Source organism: Sphaerulina musiva (genome assembly GCF_000320565.1).
Source record: "Sphaerulina musiva SO2202 unplaced genomic scaffold SEPMUscaffold_1, whole genome shotgun sequence".
In the NCBI taxonomy this organism is placed as follows: Eukaryota; Fungi; Ascomycota; class Dothideomycetes; order Mycosphaerellales; family Mycosphaerellaceae; genus Sphaerulina; species Sphaerulina musiva.
In genome coordinates, this window is record NW_016017383.1 from 3442328 (window position 1) to 3466308 (window position 23981).

The window sequence follows — 23981 nt, forward strand, 5'->3', positions numbered from 1 at the left end:
AATAGTATCCTGGTACTGTATGTAGGTAGATTGCGGAGGAGCATCCCGGCCCGAGAGACTACCTCCTACATGTACTTGGACTAGGTATAGCTCCACACGCTAGAGTCCGGCTCAGGCCGCGTCGAGCTACAGATCCACCTATAGAATCTCTCCCTCCTACCTACCAGTACCTATACACTGCACAGTACATATAGCAGACATCACCACCCCGTGTAGAATCCGCCATGTTCGTCCTCCCCCCGCCGCCACGATACAATGTAGCCTACAATGGCATGCCGGGCGGTGGACCTCTGCTGGAGACGAACAATACGCTCGAGAAGCCGTCGGGACCCGAGTACCAGCTCGTGCTCGGCGAGGGCATCTATGTGCTCAAAGACGACCTCCATCTGGCCACGCCGCCTCCTCACCCCAGCGACGCGCCGCAGCCGAACAACAATCCGCTGGCGACCGCGACGGGCCCGCCGGTCAGTGGGGTGAAGCTGTCTATTGCTGTGCTTGAGCCTCGGAACCCCCCGCCGGCGCAGGCGTTGTTTCGCGCTGCTTCTGTCCACAGCGCGAGCCTTCGCTCGCCCATGCCGCCCAGCATTCAGGAAGAGTTGCACAGTCCCAAAAGTGATGCAGGGTCAACGACGAACGGCTTCGGCTCGCCCACGTACTACCACGCCGCCCAGATGGCCACGTTTGGAGATGGTAACCCAGCGTTGGCTGTGCCTGTCAATACCAAGGTGAAGAAAGACCAGAAAGCCAAGCCCAAAAACAATATCATAAAATCCAACTCGTCCTATGTGTCGCGTGTCATACCGCATGAATCGCTACAAAAGCGGCTCAACGACCGGTCGCCCGACGGCATGTTTGCTTTTGCGAATATCAATCGCGCCTTCGTGTGGTTAGACCTATCGTCGGCGAACAAGACTGAGAACATGACCAAGGTGCTGTTCACAAAGGCGCATGCGCTTTGTCATGATGTCAATGCAGTGTCGAGGTCTGCTCATCATTTAGACACGGTGTTGGGCTTTAATACCAGCGACATCATATGGTACGAGCCCATGTCACAGAAATATGCGAGACTGAATAAAAACGGGATGATCAATGCTGCTCCTGTGGCCTCGATTCGCTGGATGCCCCACAAGGATAATCTATTTGTTGCAGCGCACTCAGACGGCACGCTCGTGGTCTACGATAAAGAGAAAGAAGACGCCGAATTTGTGCCCGAGGAGAGTCCCGTAGTGGACACTGCAGAAGGGCAAGAGCGACTGGCCTTTCGTGTCTTGAAATCTGTGCAATCTCGCAATCAAAGAACCAATCCTGTGGCCGCCTGGAAGGTGTCGAATATGAAGATTCATGACATTTCTTTTTCTCCCGATGGACAGCTGTTAGCCGTTGTGAGTGACGATGGGTGCTTGACCATTCTTGACTTTAATGAGGAGAAGGTCCTTGACGTTCATCGGGCCTACTATGGTGAGTCGACGCCTGGTTTGCGCTTCACACCATGCAGCTAATCACCAATAATAGGGGGCCTTCTCTGTGTGACATGGTCTCCGGACAGTAGGTATGTCTTGACGGGCGGGCAAGACGATCTCGTGAGCATATGGTCTGTAGCGGAACGTGCGCTGGTTGCGAGATGCGTGGGTCATCACTCCTGGGTCACTGATGTCAAGTTCGATCCATGGCGGTGCGACGAACGAAATTACCGCTTTGGTAGTGTAGGTGAGGATTGCAGGTTATTACTCTGGGACTTTTCAGTGGGTATGTTGGGCCGACCGAAGGCGTTTAGACAACGCGGTAGCATCTCGAGCCATGTGCCAGTTGGTGAACGGAAGCCAAGTACGACGACGGTTGGCAGATTTCGAAGCAGTTCCAACCTGACCCAGGTGCCCACCGCGGACAGCATCAAGGACGGCGAGGTCATCCACCCGGTTGAGCCCAAGGTGAGCACTGCTGTGTTACCGCCTGTCATGTCGAAAAGCATCGACGAGCACCCTCTGTGCTGGCTGGGCTTCGAAGCGGACAGCATTATCACGTCCTGCAAAGATGGTAAGTGTCATTGACATGGCTTCCACAGCTTGATCCAGTGATAGGATCGCTAATGTGGCCCCACACAGGACATATCAGAGAGTGGATGCGGCCGACAGATGGGAGTTGATGTGTATACACCACCATAATTGAAACACAGCATCATCAGTCAGTAGCTTGATCGCGTGACCCAGGTTCGGCGCCGATCGCACACCTACATGTACCTAGGGTCCACACCTGCACCAGAAGTTCCAGAAGGCAATCCGTGGCGATCACTTGAATCAGAGAGCTTGAGCTAGAACTAAGAGAGCAGACAGCTCTCGGCGCTCGCGGCGGCGGCCCTGTCTCATGCACGACCGACCGAGTGCACGAGACGAGGGACGTTGAGTTGAATGGATGCTGTAGATGCGTCCTGTGATGTCAATGTCAATACGTGCATTCGTATTCATGATTCCATCATTCTGGCACCACAGACAGACTATAATATAATCAACCTTTCCAGTGAGACCAGGTTGTGGACACAAATTCCCGAAGTACTGTATGTTCGAAATCGTTGAGCGCGGCGACTTTTCGGTGTCTGCGCAACGACTGTGCACTGTGCAGCATCATCCCAAGCACGGATCTCCCGTCGGATCATCATCAGCACAATGCCTGGCCATCGCCTGTATGTAGAACTAATGTAGTCCTCGTGGCGTCATTGGTGTTTTTTTCATCATGATATCAGTCTTCGGCCTTCTTTTTTTGTCTCTCCCTTTCCAGCTATCTCTCTCTGCTTGTCCCGCTGTTGAATGCGCGGGATGCTGGGCTGGGGATGGATGGCGATGAGCAGCATATATCAGGTACCTAACAGCAATGTATCTGATAGGATCAGGCACAAAGAGGTGCGTGTTCACCCTCTCCATCACCATGGAGCATGGGTGGGCAGAGGTAGTGGCTGTCCCTGGCGCCGTCGGAGTGTGGCCGCAGTCTGCAGATGCTACGGTAGATATCGCATGATGTCTGGCATGAGGTGCTTGTTGGTTGTGTCGTGTGGCACACAGTCGTAGTGGCACGCGGTGGTACTGCGGTCGAGACTGCTCGTTGACCTTTCCTTGCTAGACATACCTTACTACTACGTACACACACTGACCACTAGAGGTCTACCTGACGACACGACCCACTGGCGCATTCCGCTTCCGACCATGGTTCTATCGCAGCCAGCGACACTACCTCTAGCTAGGAGGTCGCTAGCGGACTACATGTAGTAGTTCTACTACCTACCTTACCGACCTACGTACTGCCCAGCGCTCTCCCCTGTCTTTTGTCTTTTGCACCTGCACACACATACATGTACACGCACACCCTTGGGTCGGCCAGGTAAGCAGTCAGCTACGTGAGTTGTAGGTGCTGACCTGACGACTACCGGCCTTGCCCCCCTCGCTCCCTGCTACAGAGTATACCTTACGAACTTCTAGCGTTGATGGTCCGATTTGCGACTTCCCGCCGCATACTCACCACCACCTCTCCCACCGCCGCCACGCCGATATCTTGATATCTTATTATTCCTTCACCTGATTGTCGCCGATCTGCGCCCTCGCCGCCATCCCACACACGTCTCGCTGTCGTTCTGACCGGTGGGGTCGGTTTTGCGTTGCAAGAGTAGGAAGGCCGAGTCACAGCCAGTGTTCATGTGAGGGTGCAAGTCGGGGCCAAGCTGAAGCTGAAGGCACCCTGTAATACTACATTGTTCGCGGGCTCCCACTTGGACCGCCTGCGGCATGGCGGGAACTCCGACACATCCAGTATTGAACTGGCAAGGCATTGCCAGCATTCGCACGCCTAGCATGAACTCATCACGCATACATAGCGCCAGCAGCACTAGCTTGACGCGACATCACTCCAAGCCATGGCTGGAGATCTTGCCAGACGTGCGATTTGTGGTCTTCCATGGTAACGAGCACGAGGCCCAGACGGTCAAGCTGCAGGGCTTCGTGCGCCTTCATTCTCCCGAGCCTATGAGCATTTTGAAGCCCAAGGTGCGCCTGGAAGGCAAGCGGAAGATCAGCTGGTGGTACATGGGTGGCATTTCAGCCGGCGAGGTCGTCGACAAGCGCGTGTTTTGGATTCAGGAGCAGAAGCTGGGCATCGAAAGCGCGCACAAGGTCAAGGCGGGCACCATCGACTGGCCGTTCGAGTTCGAGCTGTCGCCAACGATGCCGGAGAGCGTTGAGGGCCTGCGCGAAACCTATATCGCCTACCATGTACATGCCAGCGTGTCGCGGCCAGGATGGAACGCCAAGGACATCACGACACAAGAGCACATTCGCATCGTGCGGACGCTTGGTCAGGACTCCATGGAGATGACTCGGTCGCGGGTCAATGCAGACATATGGGCGAACAAGATCTCATACAGTATCTCCATCCCGACTGACGCCATCGTGTTCGGCACTTCCATCACTGCTGATGTCGAGCTCTCTCCGATCAAGAAAGGCTTGAGATTGGGCAAGATTGAGCTACGATTGATGGAGACGGTCGTCAAACGCATCCAGGCCACGGAGGTGCCCGATATTCGTGGTGACCGATCAAAGACAGAAGAAACGGAAGTGGCCAAGGCAGACATGGAGTTCCCCGAGGACTCCAGGATCGTGTATGATGATGAGACGCTCGAAAATCCTACTCTGGCTGATGAGATGTACAAATTCAAGGCCACCCTGCCTCTGCCCAAGTCATTGAATATCTGTAGGCAGGACGTGGACTCCCACAGCATCAACATCACACACCGTTTCAAGCTGATGGTCAACATACATAACCCAGAAGGTCATGTTTCGCAGCTGGTGTGCCGTTTACCAGTAAAACTGTTCATTTCGCCCAATTTGCCGGTGGACGAGAGCAACGAGGTCACAGTCAATACCACTGGCGTTTCGGACGCCGAACTCAACTCTTCAGAAACCGCGGTCGTGGCTCCACCGGAATACGGGAGACATCAACTGGACCAGATGTACAGCGATATCGATTCCAGTGGATTCATGAGTAGAGCCGGAAGTGGCCCAGGGACGCCAAACGGGTTCTCCGCCCAAAGTCGGAGAGGGTCACACGAAAACATACTCTCTCTCAATGGTCTGGCAGACGGTGATTTGGCGTCATTACATGGCAGCGCAATGCCTCACCTGCTCCACTCTCGGCTAGCAGACCTGCAGGAAGATGGCCATACGAACGGTTACGCTGCGCAAGGCAGTTCTCGCCATCACAGTCCTTCCGGTGGGAATTCACCCGCGCCTGGTGTTGCCAGGTCGAGAGATCACTCTCCGGAGCGTGCTCACCGATCGACACCACCAGTACGGAACGGATCGTACTTTCCACACGGGGATACTTCCGCTCACTCGAGTGCGCCCATGTCGGCACGTACATCCAGCGAGGAGCACACATCGGGGACTGACATCCACGCCCAAGATTACAATCTCAACGACTTGTCACGTGTTCCGTCATATGGTGCTGCGCTGAGGACGCCTGGGGCCGTGACGCCTTTTACGGAGGGACCTCCATCGTACCTCGAAGCGACCAGTCGACCGCCGAGCCCCATCCAGAGACCGATAGCATTACACATGCGAAGTGGAACGAGTACACCCAGTACACAAGGCTCCAATCATACTTTGACCACACCCTTTGCGGCCTTGAACTTGGGCACAATGAACGGAGCAGTGACACCACAACGTCACTAGTGTGAGCTAGGAGAGGAAAGGAGCGAGAAAGGCCCATCGCACTCGCTTGAAAGTGCGATGATACCTATACACATGTACGATGAACGAGTTGGGACCCATGGCGCTCTTGGATTTACTATTTTTCCCACTCGCAACTCTGCCCGGCGCACTGGAAACATTTCTATTTCTTTTGGAAAGCGACATGGAAGGCGCGCGTGATTGGAGGGCACGAATGGTATGGTCGATCATGCGCAACGGGACAGGATTTGAAGCATGATGATTTGAATTTGGCGCACATCCGTTTTTACAGATTTAGAAAATAGATGGTCACGAGTACGACCCGATCGTGATACGAGAGAAACCAAAGACTTGACGTCGCAACGCCTTTCTTTTCGTTCTGCCGTCAATAGGGGGGTATTCATACGTCCAAACGAACAAACCTACTCGACCGCCTTGCTAACACAACTCGCATGCTTCGACTACTACCTAAGGTACTAGTTAGGTAGTAGGTACAGGTAGGTAGGTACTTAGGTAATGTGGCTGCCAATGTGTACCTACCTTACCTAGTAGGTAGGTGTGGTAGGTATTAGCGCCAAGACATTCACGCAACGTCTTCCATTGTCTTATGTTGTCCTCGATGAATTTCGTTGTATCAATAATAATACAACGGGCCGCCGCATCGCTGCCGTTCTCTCGATGGGTACGGCATCGACACGGGCCGCCTCTTCCCAACAGCAGCAGCAGCAGGAAAGTCATGATGATTATTACTATAGCCATGATCATCCTGCACAGGAGGAGCAAAGGGGGGAGTTGTAGGAGTAGGAGTTGCGTAGCGAGGATATCTTGGTGTTGGTGTTGATGTTGGCGTTGGAAAGCGATATGTTGAGTAATAATAATCATCATGGGGTTCGAAGTACATGTCCTTGTCAGATGATGATGATACAGCACGTCTCCTCCCAGTAGGAGGACTCGGTGGGTGGTGCGCAGAGGGAAGTTGGGGTGTTGTTGATCGCCGCATCAGTAGCTCTCGTTCACGTTCTCGATCCATCACCACCGCCGGCGGTATCGTCGGCGGCGTCATCGAGCGAAGCAAGAGAAATCTTCGAAGATATGTATACCCCCGAGGAACTTCAACGCGGACAAATTTGTTGTGTGTCCGGTCTTTTTTCATAGACCAGATTTCCCCGTCGTGGAAAAAGACGTGACAGGCCACGTCCTGGAAGAGTCCGAAGCCGATTTCGCAGAATCGCATCATGCGCGTGCAGGGCATGCATTGTCGCAGGTGGATTTCGAAGTTGTAGAGGCTCCAGGCTTCGAGGGAGGTAAGGGGGCGAGAACTTTCATTCTCGCACGTTGGCGCGAATCGGACGGTTTTGGGGCCTGCACTGCTGCCGGTGGGGCTTGATGGCGAGCTAGTGTTGGGTTCGGTGTTGTTGTCGACGACGACTGGGCGGCGATTGTTGTTGTATGGGCGACGGGAGGACATGACTAAGAAGGATGGGCCCAGAGGCAGTGCCTAGTTGTGATCGGCCAGTAGTAGGGGAGCGTCCCAGGTTGGTGGTGGTGTAGTTGTTTGTCTCTGCTGCTGGTTGGTTGGCTGCACGAGTGGATGTACGATGAAAGGCAGTTGCTGCTGGAGTTGTGATAGTTGATAGGCTAGAGTAGGTACCTAAGTGACTACCTACTCGCTGTGAGTAGAGTGAGGGTAGGTAGAGTGCGGCGAGGGAATAGGTGAAAAAGGCAACTGGGAAATACGCCAAAGTATATAGCTCTCTCTGTCTCTCACACTCACGCACACGCTGTACTGGTCAACGCCTCGATGGATGATGACCCACTGGCCGGAAGGTCGTAGTCAGCCCGCCCTCGCTTATTTAGCAAAAGTTGGACACCGGCGGCATCAGGAGAAGGGGGTCATGATGGTGTGTGGTCGGGGTGTCCTTGGAGACGGGAAGTACACGCACCTCGCACACCTCAGACCTCTCTCTGGGAGGCCGCCCGCCTGCAGCCCGCTTGTTCTCGCTCCTTCTGCCGGGCACTAGAACACTTGGTACAGTACATACCTTACCTTACTCGAAGGATGATTAGTCCACCAAGCTCCAAGGCCGACAGGCATCCTCTGATAATTGATGATGATGATGATCCCTCTCCGTCTCCGTCTCAAGCTCAGCCTCGCCCTCGCCCTCGCCCTGCACTGCACACTGCCTCCCGTCGTGTGACATGCATTTGTAGCGTGTCGATTGTTCGCCTTGCATTGATACCTACCTGACATTCACCACTACCACCACCACCACCAACAACAACCCGTGAAAGAAACGTGCCTCGTGTGCCGCAGGGTTTATCACTTCCATCATGAGCCTTGAGGATGCAGTGTACATGTACATACATTAGAATTCACCGACGTCATTGGCGCCGTGGAACGCTTGCGCAATTGACATTTCCCCTACCTCCACTGTAGGAGGTACCCTACATCCTGTACCAGTACATAGTCCAGTACGTTGTTGACATTCATGTTGTGATGCCAGAACATAAGTACTGATGCTATGGACTTGTATATCGTCGGATGATTCTACATCACTCGCTTCCTCGCAAATCTCGTGCTATGCGACCACTACGAGGCCGCCGCTGTATTATGGCTCCAGTCGCAACTAGCACTGGGGCGGCGTTATTGGTTGCCTGGCCTTACGGCCGGCAACGGTCAACCTGGTGCACTATACGAAATGCCGGCCGAAAAGCAGGGCTGCACAGGCCCACAGGGTTTGCTTACCATCCTGCCAAAAGGTCGCCCTCGACTCTAACTCAGAGATATCTGATGAGGCAGCGGGCCCGCGGCCAACGATAGCATTGGCAACGTGGAGTTTCACGGGAAATTTGGAGCAGGTGAGGAACCACAGGGGAACATTGTCTCACCTGCTACTACAGGGCGGAAGAAGCGCAAGCCAGCGGTACTGACCGTACTGTTGTCTCGTCCGCATACTACATGTACCTACTACTCCGCTTGCACCTGCAGTGAACCTCAGACCACCATCGTCTGGCGCTGTCTTCACTACTGGCGGCTTGTCGTCCCCTTAGAATACCTCATCGGGCGGTCCACCTTCTCGCGACGATGGCCAGACGTACTGCCAATCTCACATCGCTTCCGGCAACGGTATGATCTACCCGCATGGTGCCAATACTCGATCACCAGGGCCCGAGCCTTGCCGAACATTGGTGTCGACCAAGGCGAACGGGCCTTGTGGGATTAAAAGACCCAGTGGAAGGATAATAGGTACAGCAGTGTAGCGTGGTCATATCACAGATGTTATCTGATGATAGGGGGCTTCGCACTCATTGGAGACAACAGGAGAGCGTAGCGGAGGAAGATAGCCATGGACAATCATAATCAATAACGGGGAGCGAGCCATTCAGCAATTGGTAAACTTGGAAGAACGAATCAAATGCTTTGGTGGTCGCGCTGGAGCGGTTATCCGCCTGGGTCTGGTGCAGCATGGCAATCGGTAGGCATGATGAGGTGGTGCGTACTACCTGTACTGTTGGAGGACTGCGCGCACGTCAGCACACCCAGCGTTTGTGTAGACGGTGCCTCATGTACGATAATCATGGTATCATTCACTTGCTAAGTTGCTCCAGTACATGTATCAGTGTCGCGCTGGAGGAGCGTTATGTAGGGTACAGGAGGGTCCGTCGGCTCGTCGGTCTTAAATTCCTCCTTGTCGCTTGTTCGCGTTGCCTACCTCAGTTCTATTCCAAGTCTACCTAACAGGTACCTAATAATTGCCTAAGAACTTAAAACTACCCTAATAGCGTCGGTCCACGACCGATCGACTGTATACCTAGCACACATCAGGTAACATCACTACACACTCTTCCCGCCCAACGATGAATTGACATGCTTGACGGCACTCACGCCAAAGCTTTGAGAACAGACACACACGCCTCTCCTGGCTGGAGGGCGTGCATCTCCACCGTCTGCGAACGATGAGTCGCGCCGAGCGATTCGAGGACGAGAAGCGCCGCATCATTGAGAGTTGCTTCTCGAAGCTCGACGCGAATGGGCAGCTGGCCGAAAGCTACATCACGCACATCCGGATCCAGGAAGATGGCTCCCATCCCTCCGCACCACCGCCGCCTGATAGCCCCCCAGAGCACAAGAAGCCCCGTCTGATCATCATCGCCGTGCGGTCGACGGGCCGCGTGCGCATGCACAAGGCGCGAGAGAACAACAATGGCAGCTTCAGCATTGGCAAGACATGGAACATGGAGGAGCTCTCGTGCATCGAGTCGTTTGCGAATCCGCCGCATCCGCCCCAGAGCGAGCGAGAGGCCAGCCACCGCGCCTGGGCCGGCAGCGAGGGCTTCATCGTCACCATCTCCAAGCCGTACTACTGGCAAGCGGGCACGAGCAAGGAGAAGGATTTCTTCATAGCGAGCGCAGTCAAAATCTATCGCAAATACACAAAGGGCCAGACTCCCGAGCTGCGAGGCTTCGATGACAAGGAGAGAGCTCAAATACTGGGTGCCTTTCCCGCCGCAGCCCCGATGCCTGCTCAGCAGCCACCACCTACGTCGCGGACTGCTGCTCGTCCACCCGGTGATGGACATTTGCCGCCACCACATCCGCCCTTTGTACAACGAGATCAGAGCCGGGACGGGAGTCGATACAGAGGCAGTCCAGGTCCTCCCCCGAGTGTTAGTGATGCAGGGAGACCAGGCAGTGGTCCAAATTCTCGACGGCCCTCAGACTCTCCCGCACGCTTTGGGCCCGGAATGCATCCTCCCAGCGGACCACGGCCTTTTGCCAGCACTGAGCAGATGCGTCAACCCAGCCGAGACGGACGACCAGAATTCCGACCTGGCACCTCTCCTGCTCCTGGACAGCTCCAGCCACCCATGGGACAGCACGGCGCTCGGAGGGGTGATCAGCCTCCCTCTTCACCAGGTCTTCCTCCGCCCGGGCTGGGAGGAGAGTCGACGCCACTGCGGCCACGGAGTCCCGCGCAACGCTCAATTCCGCACTCCCATGATGGAGCGTCTGAAGACAGAAATCTGATCGAAGCGCCCTCTGCGGATGGTACCAAACGGGAGGCGGCGCACTTGTTCCAAGCTGCACGCGATAGGTATATGAACTACCAGCCACACTCTCACGATCCCTCCGGGAGGACACCACCAACGCGCGCATTACCACATCTTGACACGACGCCCGTCGCACCCGCGCAGAATGGACACGCGAAGCCACCGGTAGATCAAGCTATGACTGCTACCAGCGCGGATTCCAACGGCATTAATGGTGCAGATGCCGCAGCCCTGGGTGCTATGAATTCTTACTACTGGGGACCGGAGCACTCTATTGCCGCTGCGCCACCGCCCACAAGTGATGCACCACCCAGTCCTGCAACGCCTGAGCGCTCGACTCGACGTCCCAACGCCGAGCATGCAGCTTCTGCGAGCAGTGTTGATCTAAGACCTGCTCCGTTGCAAGCGCGACCAGTTCCAGAGAATAGTGCAGATCACGTAGCCACAGAAGCAGGGACCCATCAAGTCACCAATGACGCGGGAGACACTGCGGAAGTAAGACCACTTCAGCTTTCGAACAAGTCCGCGCTCGACCGCATGAATACTGAGGATGCTTCGCAGCAACCCTCAGCTCAGCCAGCTTTGGACGAGCCTGAAACACTCGAGAGGAATCTCGGAGAAGGAGAAGAAGAAGAGGAGGAGGAGGAGGAGGAGCGCTACAGGCCAGGCCTCGGACCAATGTTCAAGAAGAAGGCAATCGCGGATCGTTTCAAGAAGGCTGCCAACGCAGCGAGCGCATTCAAACCACGCCCTGGGGGCGCGGCCGAGAAGATACTGAAGGCAAAAGCAGATCGAGACGGAGAACCAGATGGCATAACTGGTGTTGTGCCTCGACCACAGCTTCGCCAAAAACAAGATGAACAACCGGTCACTCCAGGCGACAATGAATTCCGCAATGGCTCGCCGCAGGAGGAGCCCCCGCGGGTAGAAATCAGTTCTCCCAGGTCGCCAATTGCGGCTGATCATGAGCCACTTGAGGCCGTTCAAAAGTCCGTGGAGCTGCATGATGATGGACCTCAAGTACAGGCCGTGACAACGGAGCTGAATCACGAGGACAACGCGACAAACGAGAAAACCGAGCAGCGCCATGCCCAACAGCCACAGGTCAAAATCAAGCGACGCAGTGCCCAGCAAGAGCGGTACCTTGCCTCGCTGGGCATCGACCGAGCGCTGATGGCGGACAAAGGACTTGATTTCGAACTGGTGCTCTCTGAATTCGGTTGGAGCAGCAACATCTTGCAGCCGAAACAGCTGGCTATTCTCGATCATGATATTCGTCGCGAGCACAGTCGAATCGAGGCTGGCTCATGGTTGTCAGATGCTGATTCTTCTCGAGAAGAGCGCATATTGCATGTCGAGGGTTTGCTGGACAAAGCAATCGCAGAGTGTGACGAGCTGGAAGGTCTGCTGACATTGTATCATGTCGAGTTGAGCTCATTGAACGATGACATCGCGTACATTGAGGCGCAGTCACAGGGTCTACAGGTACAGTCTGCAAATCAGAAGTTGTTGCAGACTGAGCTTCAAGGACTGGTTGATACCATGTCGCTCGACCGGAGTGTCATGGAGCCGCTACGGTATGGCAACCTTGCGGATGCCGCTGCCCTAGAGGAGATTGAGATCAGCTTGGTCAAGTTGTACCGAGCGATGCTGACTATGGATCCCAAATTACGGTCCAATACACAATCACTCTCCAGAGTCCGAGGTGCGATGGGAGAGAACGAGACGTCTGAGATGGTCGCTCTGCAGGAGAAGAAGAAGGTGTATGATCGCGAGTCCACCGAATTTTGCCAGCGTCTCATGCAATTCCTCGATGCCAGGTTTACGAACTCCGCAAACAGCATCAAAGGACGAATCTTGCGAATACCTAATGGTGGTGGACTGGCACGACTCAACCCTGATGCGTTCGGCGAGCTTCGAAACGGGCTATGGATGTACAGCCCTATTCTGCTCTTTACGAAGGAGTTGAACGAACTCGCATGGATGACATTGCTGCGAATGTACCAACAACGCGCTGGTCTGCTATATAAAGACACGTTCAAAGAGAACATTCAGAACTGGAAGCGCGCAGCACGTGCTAACACTGGAGATGAGGGCGACATTCTGTTCACTTCTCTCGAGAGAGAAGATCCCGCCTCTGGTGGGCTGACATCCACAGCACGAAAGCTTACCGTAAAGCGATCTCAGACTCTTGCAAAGACATTGCGCAATGCTTCTGGCGACAAACAGGGCATATCTGAGCACAAGCGACCCGGCGCCATGATGCGGGCGCAGGCCTTTGCGGGCGCAATAGATGAGATGGCTCCACTCGTCAATCGGGAGCAGAACTTCATCGTAGACTTGTTTCATGTCAGTTCCACGGAGACGGCAGATTTCGTCGACGCCGTACAGTCGTGTCCCCCAGCCTCTCGACGTGGCACGAACTTGCTTGAAAGAAAACCTGTCGAGCCCAATCGAGAAGTGGCAGGTCTGGTGACGAACACTATGCTCAAGACCTTTGACTTTTTCTTGGGCGAAACGAAAGCTATGCAGGATTGGGCAGTGTCGGATGATCCTGTACAAGGAGTTGGCGTCCTGGCTACGCTGTGTCGGCACGCCTACTATCTACAAGATACTAACCAGGACTACCTAACGCAGCTTCTCGAGAATCTCACGGGAAGCCTCAAGACTCGTTTCAACAAGTTTGTCGATGACCAAATTCGGGCGATCGAGGACACCAAGGTGAAGATCAAGAAGCGGAAGGGCGTGATCGCATTCATGAAGATTTTCCCCCACTTTTCTGCTGCTGTCGAGAATACATTCGCTTCGGTGGCTGGAGTCGACTACGATGGCCCGGCTGCATGCGTGCTGGATGTGAGAAAACTGGTTGATGACGCATACGAAAGGATGAACCGCACTATGTTCGACAGCCTCAAGGTTATTGCAAAGGAGAGTCCGACGGCCGGGGTTTCTGCCGGCAAGCCGCCACATACCGGCCAAGACGACCCCGAAGACAAAGAAATGCTCAACTATCATATTCTGCTCATCGAGAACATGAATCATTACATCGAGGAAGTGGATGATGGCGGCCGAGATGGTGTCCTTGCCGAGTGGAAGGGCAGAGCATTGATGGAGAGAAGGGAGGCCCTCGAAGCTTACGTAACTCGCGTCATCCGCCGACCACTTGGCAAGCTTCTGGTAAGACTTTTTGTTACGCAATATGTGGCTGCCATTGGCATACAACAACTGACACACTGCAGGACATGCTGGAATCTGCAGAATCTATTATTGCCACTTATCCAGGTAACCCAGGCGCGCTGGCAGCTCGACCGTCCTATTCTCGCAAGACAATGCGCACGATGCTGTCGACACATGACAGCAAGGAGGTGCGACGTGGTATCGACACTCTGCGAAAGCGGATCGAGAAACATTTCGGCGAAGCCGATGACGAGCAATTGTCTCGGGGACTGGTCGCTTTCGTATGCAAGGAATGTGAGAGGAGTTACGAGAGGGTGCTGGAGCGGCTCGAGAAGCTCGTCGAGGAGGCGTATCCTCGTGCTGAAGGAGAAAAGGACGTGGTCATTGACTTTACGAAAGCAGATATACAGGCTGGCTTCCGCAGGTAAGTGTAACATAGCGACGTGCAGATGGATTTCCCAGCGAATGTACATACACCATCATACGATATTCATCACGCCGTCAAGAGCTCATCTTTCACTTCGTAATTGTCGGACATACCCGAGAGGTGCCGGCTTATGTACAGTACATGTGTCCCTTGATACCTAGTTGAGTCGCGTGCACGTGACAATACACGAGCTTCTTTGTCCCACTAAGTTAGGTAGATCCCGTCCTCCCACGGCACGGCTACTGACTGCACCTTACTACTTCCTGTCGTACTCGTCGATCCAGTCCCATATTCCAATTTCACACCCCGTTCAGCACCACGACACCGACCCTCACGACGCGACATGCACACTGAACGAGCCTCCACGCACTGCCAGTAGCATTTGACCAACCGTTGACGGGGCCTGGGGTCCTCGCGACCCGGTGCCATGAGCTCCCGTAGGCGAAACCACCCCGGTGCACACGTCTGCGCTCGCTAATCCGCTCGTGCGCAGTCAAGCAGTTCATCCGCAACGTGCGCGCGGCCAAGACGATTGCCGACGAGAGGGCCGTGGTGCAGAAAGAGAGCGCAGCCATCAGAGCCAGTTTCCGGGAGGAGGGCCACGATCCTGATAGACGGTATATGCACACCGCACACCACAACCTCCCCACCCCCTCCGCTCCGCCCCCGCTACGAGCCCCATGCTGCAGCAAAACAATGGCACACGTGGACTGGGACACACGCTGATGGACCTCACAGGCGGAACAATGTCGCCAAGCTCCTATACCTGTTCACACTGGGCGAGCGCACACACTTTGGTCAGATCGAATGCCTCAAGCTGTTGGCCTCCCCGCGCTTCGCGGACAAACGTCTTGGCTACCTGGGCACGATGCTGCTGCTTGACGAGAACCAGGAGGTGCTGACATTGGTCACGAACTCATTGAAGAAGTATGTATGTAAGAGGGTCGGGCCTGTGGGCAGAGATGACTGACCACGGGGTGCAGTGACCTCAATCACAACAATCAGTACATCGTGGGCTTGGCTCTGTGTACACTGGGCAACATCGCCTCTATTGAAATGTCGCGGGATTTGTTTCCCGAAGTCGAGACCATCTTGTCATCATCCAATCCTTATATCAGGCGAAAGGCAGCTCTATGCGCGATGCGTATATGCAGGAAGGTTCCAGATTTACAGGAGCACTTTCTGGACAAAGCAAAACTCCTGCTGAACGATCGCAACCACGGCGTGCTACTGAGTGGCTTGACCCTTGTAGTAAGCATGTGCGAAGCTGATGAAGAAGAAGGCGGCGAACAAGGAGTGGTGGATATGTTCAGGCCGCTTACAGGAAGTCTTGTCAAAGTGCTCAAGTCCCTGTCACAATCTGGATATGCCCCAGAGCACGACGTCACCGGAATCACTGACCCGTTCCTACAAGTCAAGATTTTGAGGCTACTCCGGGTTCTTGGCCGGGGCGATCAACAGACGAGTGAGCAGATCAACGATATCCTGGCGCAGGTCGCAACAAACACCGAATCCTCCAAGAACGTTGGCAACTCAATCCTCTACGAAGCCGTCTTGACCATACTGGACATTGAAGCAGATTCTGGTCTTCGGGTGCTCGGTGTCAACATCCTGGGCAAGTTTTTATCAAACAAAGACAACAACATTCGCTATGTGGCCTTGAACACGCTGATCAAGGTCGTTGCGATCGAGCCAAACGCTGTGCAGCGGCACCGCAACACAGTGCTCGACTGCTTGCGTGACCCCGATATCAGCATACGAAGACGGGCATTAGACCTCAGCTTTACACTGATCAATGAATCTAACGTACGGGTACTCGTCAGAGAGCTCCTTGCGTTCTTGGAGATAGCAGACAACGAGTTCAAACCCATCATGACATCGCAGATTGGCATTGCCGCAGACCGTTTTGCACCTAACAAACGGTGGCATGTTGATACCATGCTCCGCGTACTGAAGCTGGCCGGGAACTACATCAAAGAGCAGATACTAGCATCATTTGTGCGACTCATCGCGACCACGCCTGATTTGCAGGCTTACTGCGCCCATAAGCTTTACGCGGCACTTCGGGAGGACATTAGCCAGGAGGGCCTCAACTTAGCAGGGGCCTGGGTGATTGGGGAATACGGGGATGCTCTTCTTCGTGGTGGCTTCCAAGAAGAAGAAGAGGGACTGGCCAAGGAGGTGAGAGAGGGAGAGATTGTTGATCTCTTCGCTGCCATACTCAACTCTAGTTACTCGGGGCAGATCGTTACGCAGTACATCATTACAGCTGCGATCAAACTCACGACGCGACTCCAGGATCCGGCACAGGTGGACCGATTACGAAGGCTGCTCCTGGGTCGCCAAGCCGATCTGGACGTGGAGGTGCAACAAAGAGCCGTCGAGTATGGCAACCTCTTTGGCTACGAGCAAGTACGACGTGGGGTGCTGGAACGCATGCCAGCGCCAGAGATTCGTGAGGAACAGCGCGTGCTCGGCGAGGCGACCAAGAAGCGACACAGCAAGCTTCCCTCCAAGAAAAAGCCTAGCCAAATCACTGAGCAAGATATGCTTCTGGATCTCATGGGAGGAGATTCTGGGATGCCAAATTCCGATTCGGATATGACGTTGAATGGATCGCAGAAATATAATGCTAATCTTCTTGCTGACATGCTGGGTGGGGCCGACTCTACTTCGCCTTCTCAGCACACTGCCTCTGCTGTGTCCAATGGACAGTCACAGCCACAAAGCAGCATGGATTCCATCATGGACCTCTTCAGCTCACAACCCTCGGCGACTGCGAGCTCTGGCGTGTCCAACGACATTCTGGGCGGCACAGGCGCGACACCACCAGCACACCTGGTTTACAACAAGATGGATCTCAACTTGACCTTCAGTGTACAACGCACGGCGCAAGCTGCTACAGTATCAGCTCGGTTCCGAAACGACAGCGGGTTCGAAACATTCACAGCACTCAATCTCCAGGCTGCTGTGCCCAAGACACAGAAGCTGCAGTTACAGGCGATTAGCACGTCCGAGCTCCAAGGCGGCCAAGAAGCCACGCAGCAAATGCGTGTCACAAGCGTACAAGGTGTAAGTTGACTCCTGCAACAGTCAGACGAGCAGTATTCTAATCTACATGTAGGCTCCGCCGGCGAAGTTGAGGCTACGTCTGAAAATCACCTATAGCAAAGGTGGAGGCGCTCCTGTGACTGAACAAGTGGACTGGTCCGAGCCCACGTAGTCTTGAGGAAACTGATGCTCGGAGAGTGTTCTGGTGGTAGCTGTCCTGCGAATTCAGCACATTCGCATGACTGAGTATGACAACAGCCCACCAAATACCGACTCGTTGTGGCGCCAAGGTACGATGGTCCTCTTTGGCTGGTTGCCACACAAAAAGTAGTAGTAGTCAATCAAGTATTACTCACTGCAATCGCTTCACCACTTAATAACTTCCCATCTCGGATGAGAATCGCACCACCACCCTCTTTCGTCCTATCCTCGACTCTCTGGAAGAAATGCATCGAGATCAAGCCATTTTCGTCGCCTTCGCTCAGAATGACACCATTATCGCTCCGCCAGAATTTGATCCCGGCCTGCATTGCCTTGGCAAGATCCAAATATATCAGTATTTTGCTTGACGCTCTGATGCCCGAAATCACTGGGATTTCCTTTTCCTTTTCCTTTTCCTTTTCTTTCCCCTCTTTCCCCTCCCCATCATCAGTATCATCATCAATCATCATCGTAGTAGCAGTAGAAGTAGTAGCCTCCGTCGACTTGTTGTCTTTGTCAAAACCCGCAGGTAATCCCGGAGCAAAATGAATATGATTTCTTCCCATGGGTTTCAGTCCTCCCGACGCCACAATCAGCTTCCAAGCATTTTTCGTCGTGCCGTGAATCGCCACTGCAGGGATATTATTCTCTTCTGTTGCTGTGATGGGTTGAAGAAGCTCTTGATCTTGAATAATTTTTTTCAAACTGTGGCCTTGGTTGGCGCGAATGAGATAATCGCTGGGGTTTTTGGACTCCTTTTCGTTTTCATCTTCATCATCATCTTTTGTGTCTGCAGATTTTGATCTCAACTTCAATGTAAACCGCTGTTTATCATTCTCTCGCACACATGCTCGCAATTCGTCAAAAGTGACTTTGAGGGATTTTAGATTGCGATTCTCGAGTACGTCGTGTACGTTGGCGAAACCCGCTGAGTCGAGGGTGAGATGTTCTTTTTCGGCTCCGTGGCGGAGGAGCCAGGCGATTTTTTTGGACACTTGGACGGGTCGTGGTGGGGGTGGTCTTTTGTTGTTGCTTTTGCTTTTGCTGCCGTTATTATTGCCGCTGCGTGGATTGTTTTGTTTCTTTTCGCTGGTGCGGTCATCCATGTTGGTTTTTTCTTTGCTTTGGAAGTTTGTGTCTGGGATGCACTTTTGAGTTTGGTGTTGTGAAATAAAACCGGGTGTTGGTGGGTGACTGATGTGGAGGGTAGGTGGTGTTGTAAATAAGAATTCTGTTGGTCCGAAATGGAAATTCATAGCTTGAAATTTAGACTAGTCACTATTGGTAGGAACGCCCCATGCACTGGAGAGTGACTACCTCAGTGACTCAGTCTACCTGATAAGGTACTGCCTGCTTGCTTATTCATGATTACAATCTCGCATCCATGCACCAAACCACGCATTCATGTTGTTACCACAACCAACATCATCACAGGTACATTATTCATCCATCCTCCCTGAAATCCAGGACCCATCATCCAACACTCATCCAACACTCATTCCCCCTTCTTACCCCCACCAAACAATCCCCCAACATACCCCCCAGCACTTTTCGCGCTCTCCGCAGCTCCTCCACCCACTGCTTTGACATTATTCACAGCAGAGTCCGTCACGCCCGCCGCAGGACCGCCATAACTCCCACTGTCGTCTTTGCCGCCTCGTTCCGCTCGATTGACGCCTTCTTTGCTCACAGCGTCGCCCACGGGCTGCAGAAGTCCTCCCTGTCCGATTTGGCCGGCGACAGTGTTGTTGACGCCATCCTAGATCGAGAGAGAGAGATTCATGTCAGTTGAATTCTGGATCTCGCATGTTATTCATAGGTATGTATCGTCACAGACGTACTTGTAAATTGTCCACGGGCTCTACACCGGTCACTTTGGTCTTGTTCAATGTATCTGCGAACTTGTCAGCTAATGAGCTCTCATAAAACCGTCAAAGAAAGAAAGAAACTACTACATGAGAGCTGACAGAAATTCATCCATATTAGGTAGGTAGGTACTTACCTTTCGTAGCATAACTCGCCTTATTATCCTTGGTAAACCATCGCAAATACAAGTCCTCAATCCACGGCATCCAGTTCTCTTTCTGATGCTGATAGCCTTCTGCAATCCACTCCGAGTAGCTCTTGCCCTGCTTCTTCTCCTCGGGCAACGCATCAAAGGTCTGCTGCTTCTGGTCCTCGCTCATTTGAGACCATTCATCACTACTATTCTTGCTACTGCTGTTCGTAGCCGCCGTTGTCGTCTGGGCTGCTCCCGTGGAAGCCTGTTGGTGGAGAGAATCTGCCATTGTAACCTAAGGTAGAGATGTGTAGGTTAGGTGATTTTGGACTTGGAGAAGTGTTGTTGGAAGAAATGATACCTGGTATGGTTGAGATATAATACCCTTTTGAATTGTGCTGCCAACTAACCTACATGTACCTAATGTATAGACCTACCCAGTGACGACTACCTACCCACCTCCAGTACTGCCATGGATGGAGATGGCCATGTTGGTTGGCATCAGGCACTTCTTCATACGTCACAAGCGGCGATACTTGGTGGTTCCAGAACAGGTTTTCAAGACGTGTTCACGAATGACGTTTGCCACGCTGCAACCTGTTTGTTTACATCGCGTCGTCTGCCATTCTGGTGTGACAGTACGTACATTACATGTATCCTATGCAGGCTGAGGGCCGAGGTGCTAGGAGGTACATGTAGTGCAAGATCGATCAAGTTACGACAAAGTAAAAGTGTTGCCAAGACGATCATGTCTACCATGCAGTGCCGTACTAGTGAGCCCCTGAGAGCATTGCCCCATTCGTAGAACTACGTATCGTACAAATATCGTCATGCGCGCAGCGAAAGCTGCTGGTATCTTTCGCAAAAGTACAAGTACACCAACGCCCCATTATCCATCGTCATGCATCGTCGTGATCCGTTTCAGCAAGAACGCTTCCAACACAAAAAAAAGCGCACGTGCATATTGCGAGGTGATGCTCACTGACCGTTGTACAAACCGTGGTAACATGTATCACACTGTATGACAAAAACCTTACTCAATCAAATGCCGGGTGCGTACTATGCTCGACGTGCGGCTCGGAATCTTGTTACAATGTGGTTCAGAGAGGAATCCTCGCGTTTTAGGCAAAGGTCCATCTTCTTCGAGTACGGGAGGCGTCTCGTACTTTCGCCTCGCTGCCAGGGATTCTCTCAGAGAAGTAGAAGTTCGACGTGGTGCTCCGGGGGATCGGTCCTGATTCGTCCGGTCTTGGCTGGGGATGCGAGACGTGGCCCGTAGCGACGATGAGTACTCAGTCCAGGCACGTGATTGTGGTCGATCGATCCGGTCATCTTCTCCACGCGCTCCTTCGCGTTTCGATTCCACTCGGCTGCGAGTGGTCCTGCTGGGCACAGCACTCAGACGGCGCGGAGGCTGCAGTTTGTTGGAATGTGTGGGAGTCGACTCGGCATCCGAAGCAGACAGCTCCGGAAGAGGACTGCGTGGGCTGGCGGCAGGGCTCTCGCCCAACGTATGCGGTCCGAGGAGGCTAGCTTTACGCTGCTCGAGACGACTTAGGGACCTGCCAGCACCCGAGGCCGTGACTGCGAGGCTGCTGGTGCGTGAAAATCTCCGCAGGGGAAGGTCGGCGGGGGGATGTTCTATAGGGAGGGTAGCGGGAGACGATACGATAGGCGATGTTTCTGGCTTGCTGTCGCGAAGCGAGATGCAGAGGTCCGTCATGTTACGACACAGATTGTCCACCCTCCGTCGTACTTGGCGCTCGTTCGCGACTCCAATAGCCGTTGACGGGGCGGCGCTGCCGGTAAGCGCCGCCAGCTGTAGGGCGTCCGCCACGACAGCTTCCAGGTTGTGGAAGACGTTCGACGAGAGACTGTCTCTTGATCTGGCCAGTGCATCGTGGAGCAAGGGGTGGATGTGGGACCATGCGCTACCCACTTCGTTGTGTTGTTCTATTGCTGGCGGTGCTGGTGTGTCCATGGGCGCATCTGCCGGGTCGGGCTTGCGCGACTGTTTGGGCGACGAGTTGATAGTGGTAGGGGCTGTCGTTGCAGTGCGTGGTCGATCGCTGGAGCCCGAGGCAGCCGCACTAGACGTCGAGGGCTTCTTGTCGCTCGACTCCAGCTTCCTGATGCGCGACTTCAGCTCGTCGAGCTCGTCCCACACGGTATCTGCAGCATGTGAGTCCACCGACGAGTCCGGCCCCTGCTGATCCGAACTCTCCGTGGGAGACTCCTGGGGCTCCTCCAAGGCAGCGGCAAGGGTGACATGCTCATCGTGGTGTCGATGCTCTGAGTAGGCTGTGTCGAAGGACTGTCGAGGCTCTGACAGCGCAGTGCCAAAGGACGAGCCCCTGCGACTCCGTGTGTGGGGCGATAGTGCACGCTGGCGAGGCGAGAGAGGCGAGGCGTCGACGTAGTAGGAGGCTCGGGTGACGGAGCTTCTGCGTGAAGTGGTCTCGTCACGGTGGTGGGGGTGGAAGGGTGGGTGCTGCTGCTGCTGGAAGAAGAGGCCGGCGGTGGCACGCAGGCCATCGAGACGTGACTGTGGACGCGCGTGGATGTTGCCGCTCGTACTCGGGCGTGTGATCACGTCGGCGGGCAGCGACCTGCGCTTGGAGGAGGAGAAGGAGGCGCGAGACATGGATCGAGAGAGGGCGGCGGCAGGCAGGTCGCGTGGGTGGTCGGGGCTGCAGTCGTCTTCGAGAGACTCGTCGTTGCTGCGGCGCGCACGTCGTTGCTGCTGCTGCTGCTGCTGCTGGTGCTGGTGGTTGTGCTGCTGCTGTGGCTGTGAGGAGGATTGCGCCTTTTCCATCACGGGGTAATTTGTTGGCCTGCAGGTGGTCTCAGACGACGACCAGGGTGTGGTTATTATTTTGCTCGAGGTGCTATGGGTCGACGGCTTAGCGCCAGGGGAGCCGGCGCCGACCTCCTGAACGCGGAGGCCCGCTGCAAGATACTGCGCGGGAATCTTGGGCACCGTCGGGATCGCACTGCTGCATTCTGCTGCGTTCCAGTGGCGATGGCGTGTTGCCGTGTGCTGTTGCTGCTGTTGCTGCTGTTGCGGCGGCGGGGGTGGCGGCGGCTGCTCTTGCTGTTGCTGCTGCTGCTCTTGCTGTTGTTGCCGCTGCCGCTGCCGCTTCTGCACCTGCTTCGTCGCTCCGTGTGCACGGGCCTCGCCGCTCTGGCGATCTATTTTCACCTCCGCCTCCATCGCGTCAAAGTACACCTCCTCCGAGGCAGACGACATGTTCGATGCGGAGAGCGTGCGTGCATCCGAAAAACAAATAATCTGCTTGAACGCGGGAACTCCAGAGGGTGGGAGCAACATTCTTCTTATTATGGATGACCTGACTGACATCGGTACCACTAATCCGCCGTCTTTTCACCTTGTGCCTGTTCGCATGCCAGGAACAGCTGCAAGGGGAAGCTTATTGCTCTAGGGCTCGCCAACCTGAGATGAGCCCAGTAGAGGCGAGGTCACAGCTCTGCCTGAATGGGGCAAGCTCCTCCGCTTGACGAGCGGGCATGTCGACATGAGGGATGGTAGTTTTGGTTGGAACTTCTTGGAAATTCGCTTCGCAATCGGCAAAACTGCGAAATGCAGGCAAGCCGTGTGCAACACTGCAACGATGATACTGTGCTCCTTGGCAAGACTACGACTACATGTATTACTGCTTGGCTTGCTGCTGCTGCTCCTGCTGCTGCTACCTCCTACATTATACTCCTGTTGTATAACATGAAGCTGGGGGTAGTCATCATGCGCGGGCACGCTCGAAAGTTGCCGCTGATGATGATCATTGATCTCGTCCGGACGACCCGACTCCCGAGAGCCCAATCGGGCTCATCATGACTCTCAGGGGGTTTGCAGTGCAACAGCCAACAGGATAGATAACACGACTCGGCACGGTCTGCCAGGTCTGGCAAGTCCCTGAAAGTCAGACTGTCCAAGCCCATGAAAGTCAAATTGTCCCAAGGTCAGAGTTGAGAAGATTTTTATTTTAGCCATTGACTTTTTCTGGGTGGTGCTTGTTGCAACAAAACACACAGCCCGTCCAACTGCTGTCTTGATCATGATAATCATCATCACATACGGAAGTCAATCTGTGGGTCCTGGGACAGTAGGCGTAATGCGAGATTATTGTGTGCCAAGAGGCATTGACTTTCTTTGAAACGTGAAACACAGCATGTACCACCACGTCGGTAGTGCCGCAAAACTTCTTTACTAACGCGCAAAAGTAGCCTAGTCACGTGGCGAAATGAAACGTGCAGATCCTTGCCATTGCCTAATTCTAGAACTAGTAGGAACTGATGGTTTAAAATATAGAGCTCGTCTCAATGATACCTCGGGACCTGGTCACTCTTT

The 23981-nt window shown here is 54.1% G+C and overlaps 8 protein-coding genes across 8 annotated transcripts; 4 read left to right on the forward strand and 4 right to left on the reverse strand.

Annotated features, from left to right (window-relative positions):
- The first annotated feature begins 194 nt into the window (after positions 1-194).
- On the forward strand, positions 195-2721 carry SEPMUDRAFT_146466 (WD40 repeat-like protein). Its single transcript, XM_016903667.1, has 3 exons — positions 195-1458; positions 1513-2034; positions 2103-2721. The coding sequence occupies exons 1-3, from the start codon at positions 225-227 to the stop codon at positions 2141-2143; spliced, it is 1797 nt and encodes a 598-aa protein (XP_016765547.1). The 5' UTR covers positions 195-224; the 3' UTR covers positions 2144-2721.
- A 711-nt stretch (positions 2722-3432) lies between these two features.
- Positions 3433-6064, forward strand: SEPMUDRAFT_146467 (uncharacterized protein). Its single transcript, XM_016903668.1, has one exon. The coding sequence runs from the start codon at positions 3771-3773 to the stop codon at positions 5709-5711; it is 1941 nt and encodes a 646-aa protein (XP_016765548.1). The 5' UTR covers positions 3433-3770; the 3' UTR covers positions 5712-6064.
- Positions 6065-6342: 278 nt separating this feature from the next.
- Positions 6343-7176, reverse strand: SEPMUDRAFT_104683 (uncharacterized protein; the record flags this gene model as incomplete). The annotated part of the gene is made up of 1 exon (XM_016900547.1): positions 6343-7176. The coding sequence occupies one exon, from the start codon at positions 7174-7176 to the stop codon at positions 6343-6345; it is 834 nt and encodes a 277-aa protein (XP_016765549.1).
- Positions 7177-9568: 2392 nt separating this feature from the next.
- Positions 9569-14434, forward strand: SEPMUDRAFT_146468 (uncharacterized protein). Its single transcript, XM_016903669.1, has 2 exons — positions 9569-13937; positions 14000-14434. The coding sequence occupies exons 1-2, from the start codon at positions 9666-9668 to the stop codon at positions 14363-14365; spliced, it is 4638 nt and encodes a 1545-aa protein (XP_016765550.1). The 5' UTR covers positions 9569-9665; the 3' UTR covers positions 14366-14434.
- Positions 14435-14637: 203 nt separating this feature from the next.
- On the forward strand, positions 14638-18615 carry SEPMUDRAFT_146469 (AP-1 complex subunit gamma-1). The gene is made up of 5 exons (XM_016903670.1): positions 14638-14801; positions 14858-14981; positions 15103-15291; positions 15348-17436; positions 17489-18615. Exons 1-5 carry the CDS (start codon positions 14792-14794, stop codon positions 17585-17587), a joined length of 2511 nt encoding a protein of 836 aa, XP_016765551.1. The 5' UTR covers positions 14638-14791; the 3' UTR covers positions 17588-18615.
- Positions 17790-18638, reverse strand: SEPMUDRAFT_11369 (phosphotransferase KptA/Tpt1; the record flags this gene model as incomplete). Its single annotated transcript, XM_016901047.1, has 2 exons — positions 17790-18046; positions 18140-18638. Coding segments are annotated over 2 exons (756 nt in total), but the record flags the coding sequence as incomplete, so codon positions are not given.
- Positions 18639-19111: 473 nt separating this feature from the next.
- On the reverse strand, positions 19112-19802 carry SEPMUDRAFT_32096 (uncharacterized protein; the record flags this gene model as incomplete). The annotated part of the gene is made up of 3 exons (XM_016908485.1): positions 19112-19375; positions 19458-19510; positions 19619-19802. The coding sequence occupies 3 exons, from the start codon at positions 19800-19802 to the stop codon at positions 19112-19114; spliced, it is 501 nt and encodes a 166-aa protein (XP_016765553.1).
- Positions 19803-20648: 846 nt separating this feature from the next.
- SEPMUDRAFT_113424 (uncharacterized protein) lies at positions 20649-22865 on the reverse strand (the record flags this gene model as incomplete). Its single annotated transcript, XM_016901029.1, has 1 exon — positions 20649-22865. One exon carries the CDS (start codon positions 22863-22865, stop codon positions 20649-20651), a length of 2217 nt encoding a protein of 738 aa, XP_016765554.1.
- Positions 22866-23981: the final 1116 nt, after the last annotated feature.

Bases quoted from the DNA above. Each gene is read 5' to 3' on its own strand.
- SEPMUDRAFT_146466 (XM_016903667.1), top strand. From the start codon at position 225: ATGTTCGTCCTCCCCCCGCCGCCACGATACAATGTAGCCTACAATGGC. The intron at 1,459-1,512 runs GTGAGTCGACGC...CACCAATAATAG, and splicing joins CGTTCATCGGGCCTACTATG to GGGGCCTTCTCTGTGTGACA. The intron at 2,035-2,102 runs GTAAGTGTCATT...GGCCCCACACAG, and splicing joins TATCACGTCCTGCAAAGATG to GACATATCAGAGAGTGGATG.
- SEPMUDRAFT_146467 (XM_016903668.1), top strand. From the start codon at position 3,771: ATGGCGGGAACTCCGACACATCCAGTATTGAACTGGCAAGGCATTGCC.
- SEPMUDRAFT_146468 (XM_016903669.1), top strand. From the start codon at position 9,666: ATGAGTCGCGCCGAGCGATTCGAGGACGAGAAGCGCCGCATCATTGAG. The intron at 13,938-13,999 runs GTAAGACTTTTT...GACACACTGCAG, and splicing joins GACCACTTGGCAAGCTTCTG to GACATGCTGGAATCTGCAGA.
- SEPMUDRAFT_146469 (XM_016903670.1), top strand. The intron at 14,982-15,102 runs GTATATGCACAC...TGGACCTCACAG, and splicing joins GGCCACGATCCTGATAGACG to GCGGAACAATGTCGCCAAGC. The intron at 17,437-17,488 runs GTAAGTTGACTC...ATCTACATGTAG, and splicing joins GTGTCACAAGCGTACAAGGT to GCTCCGCCGGCGAAGTTGAG.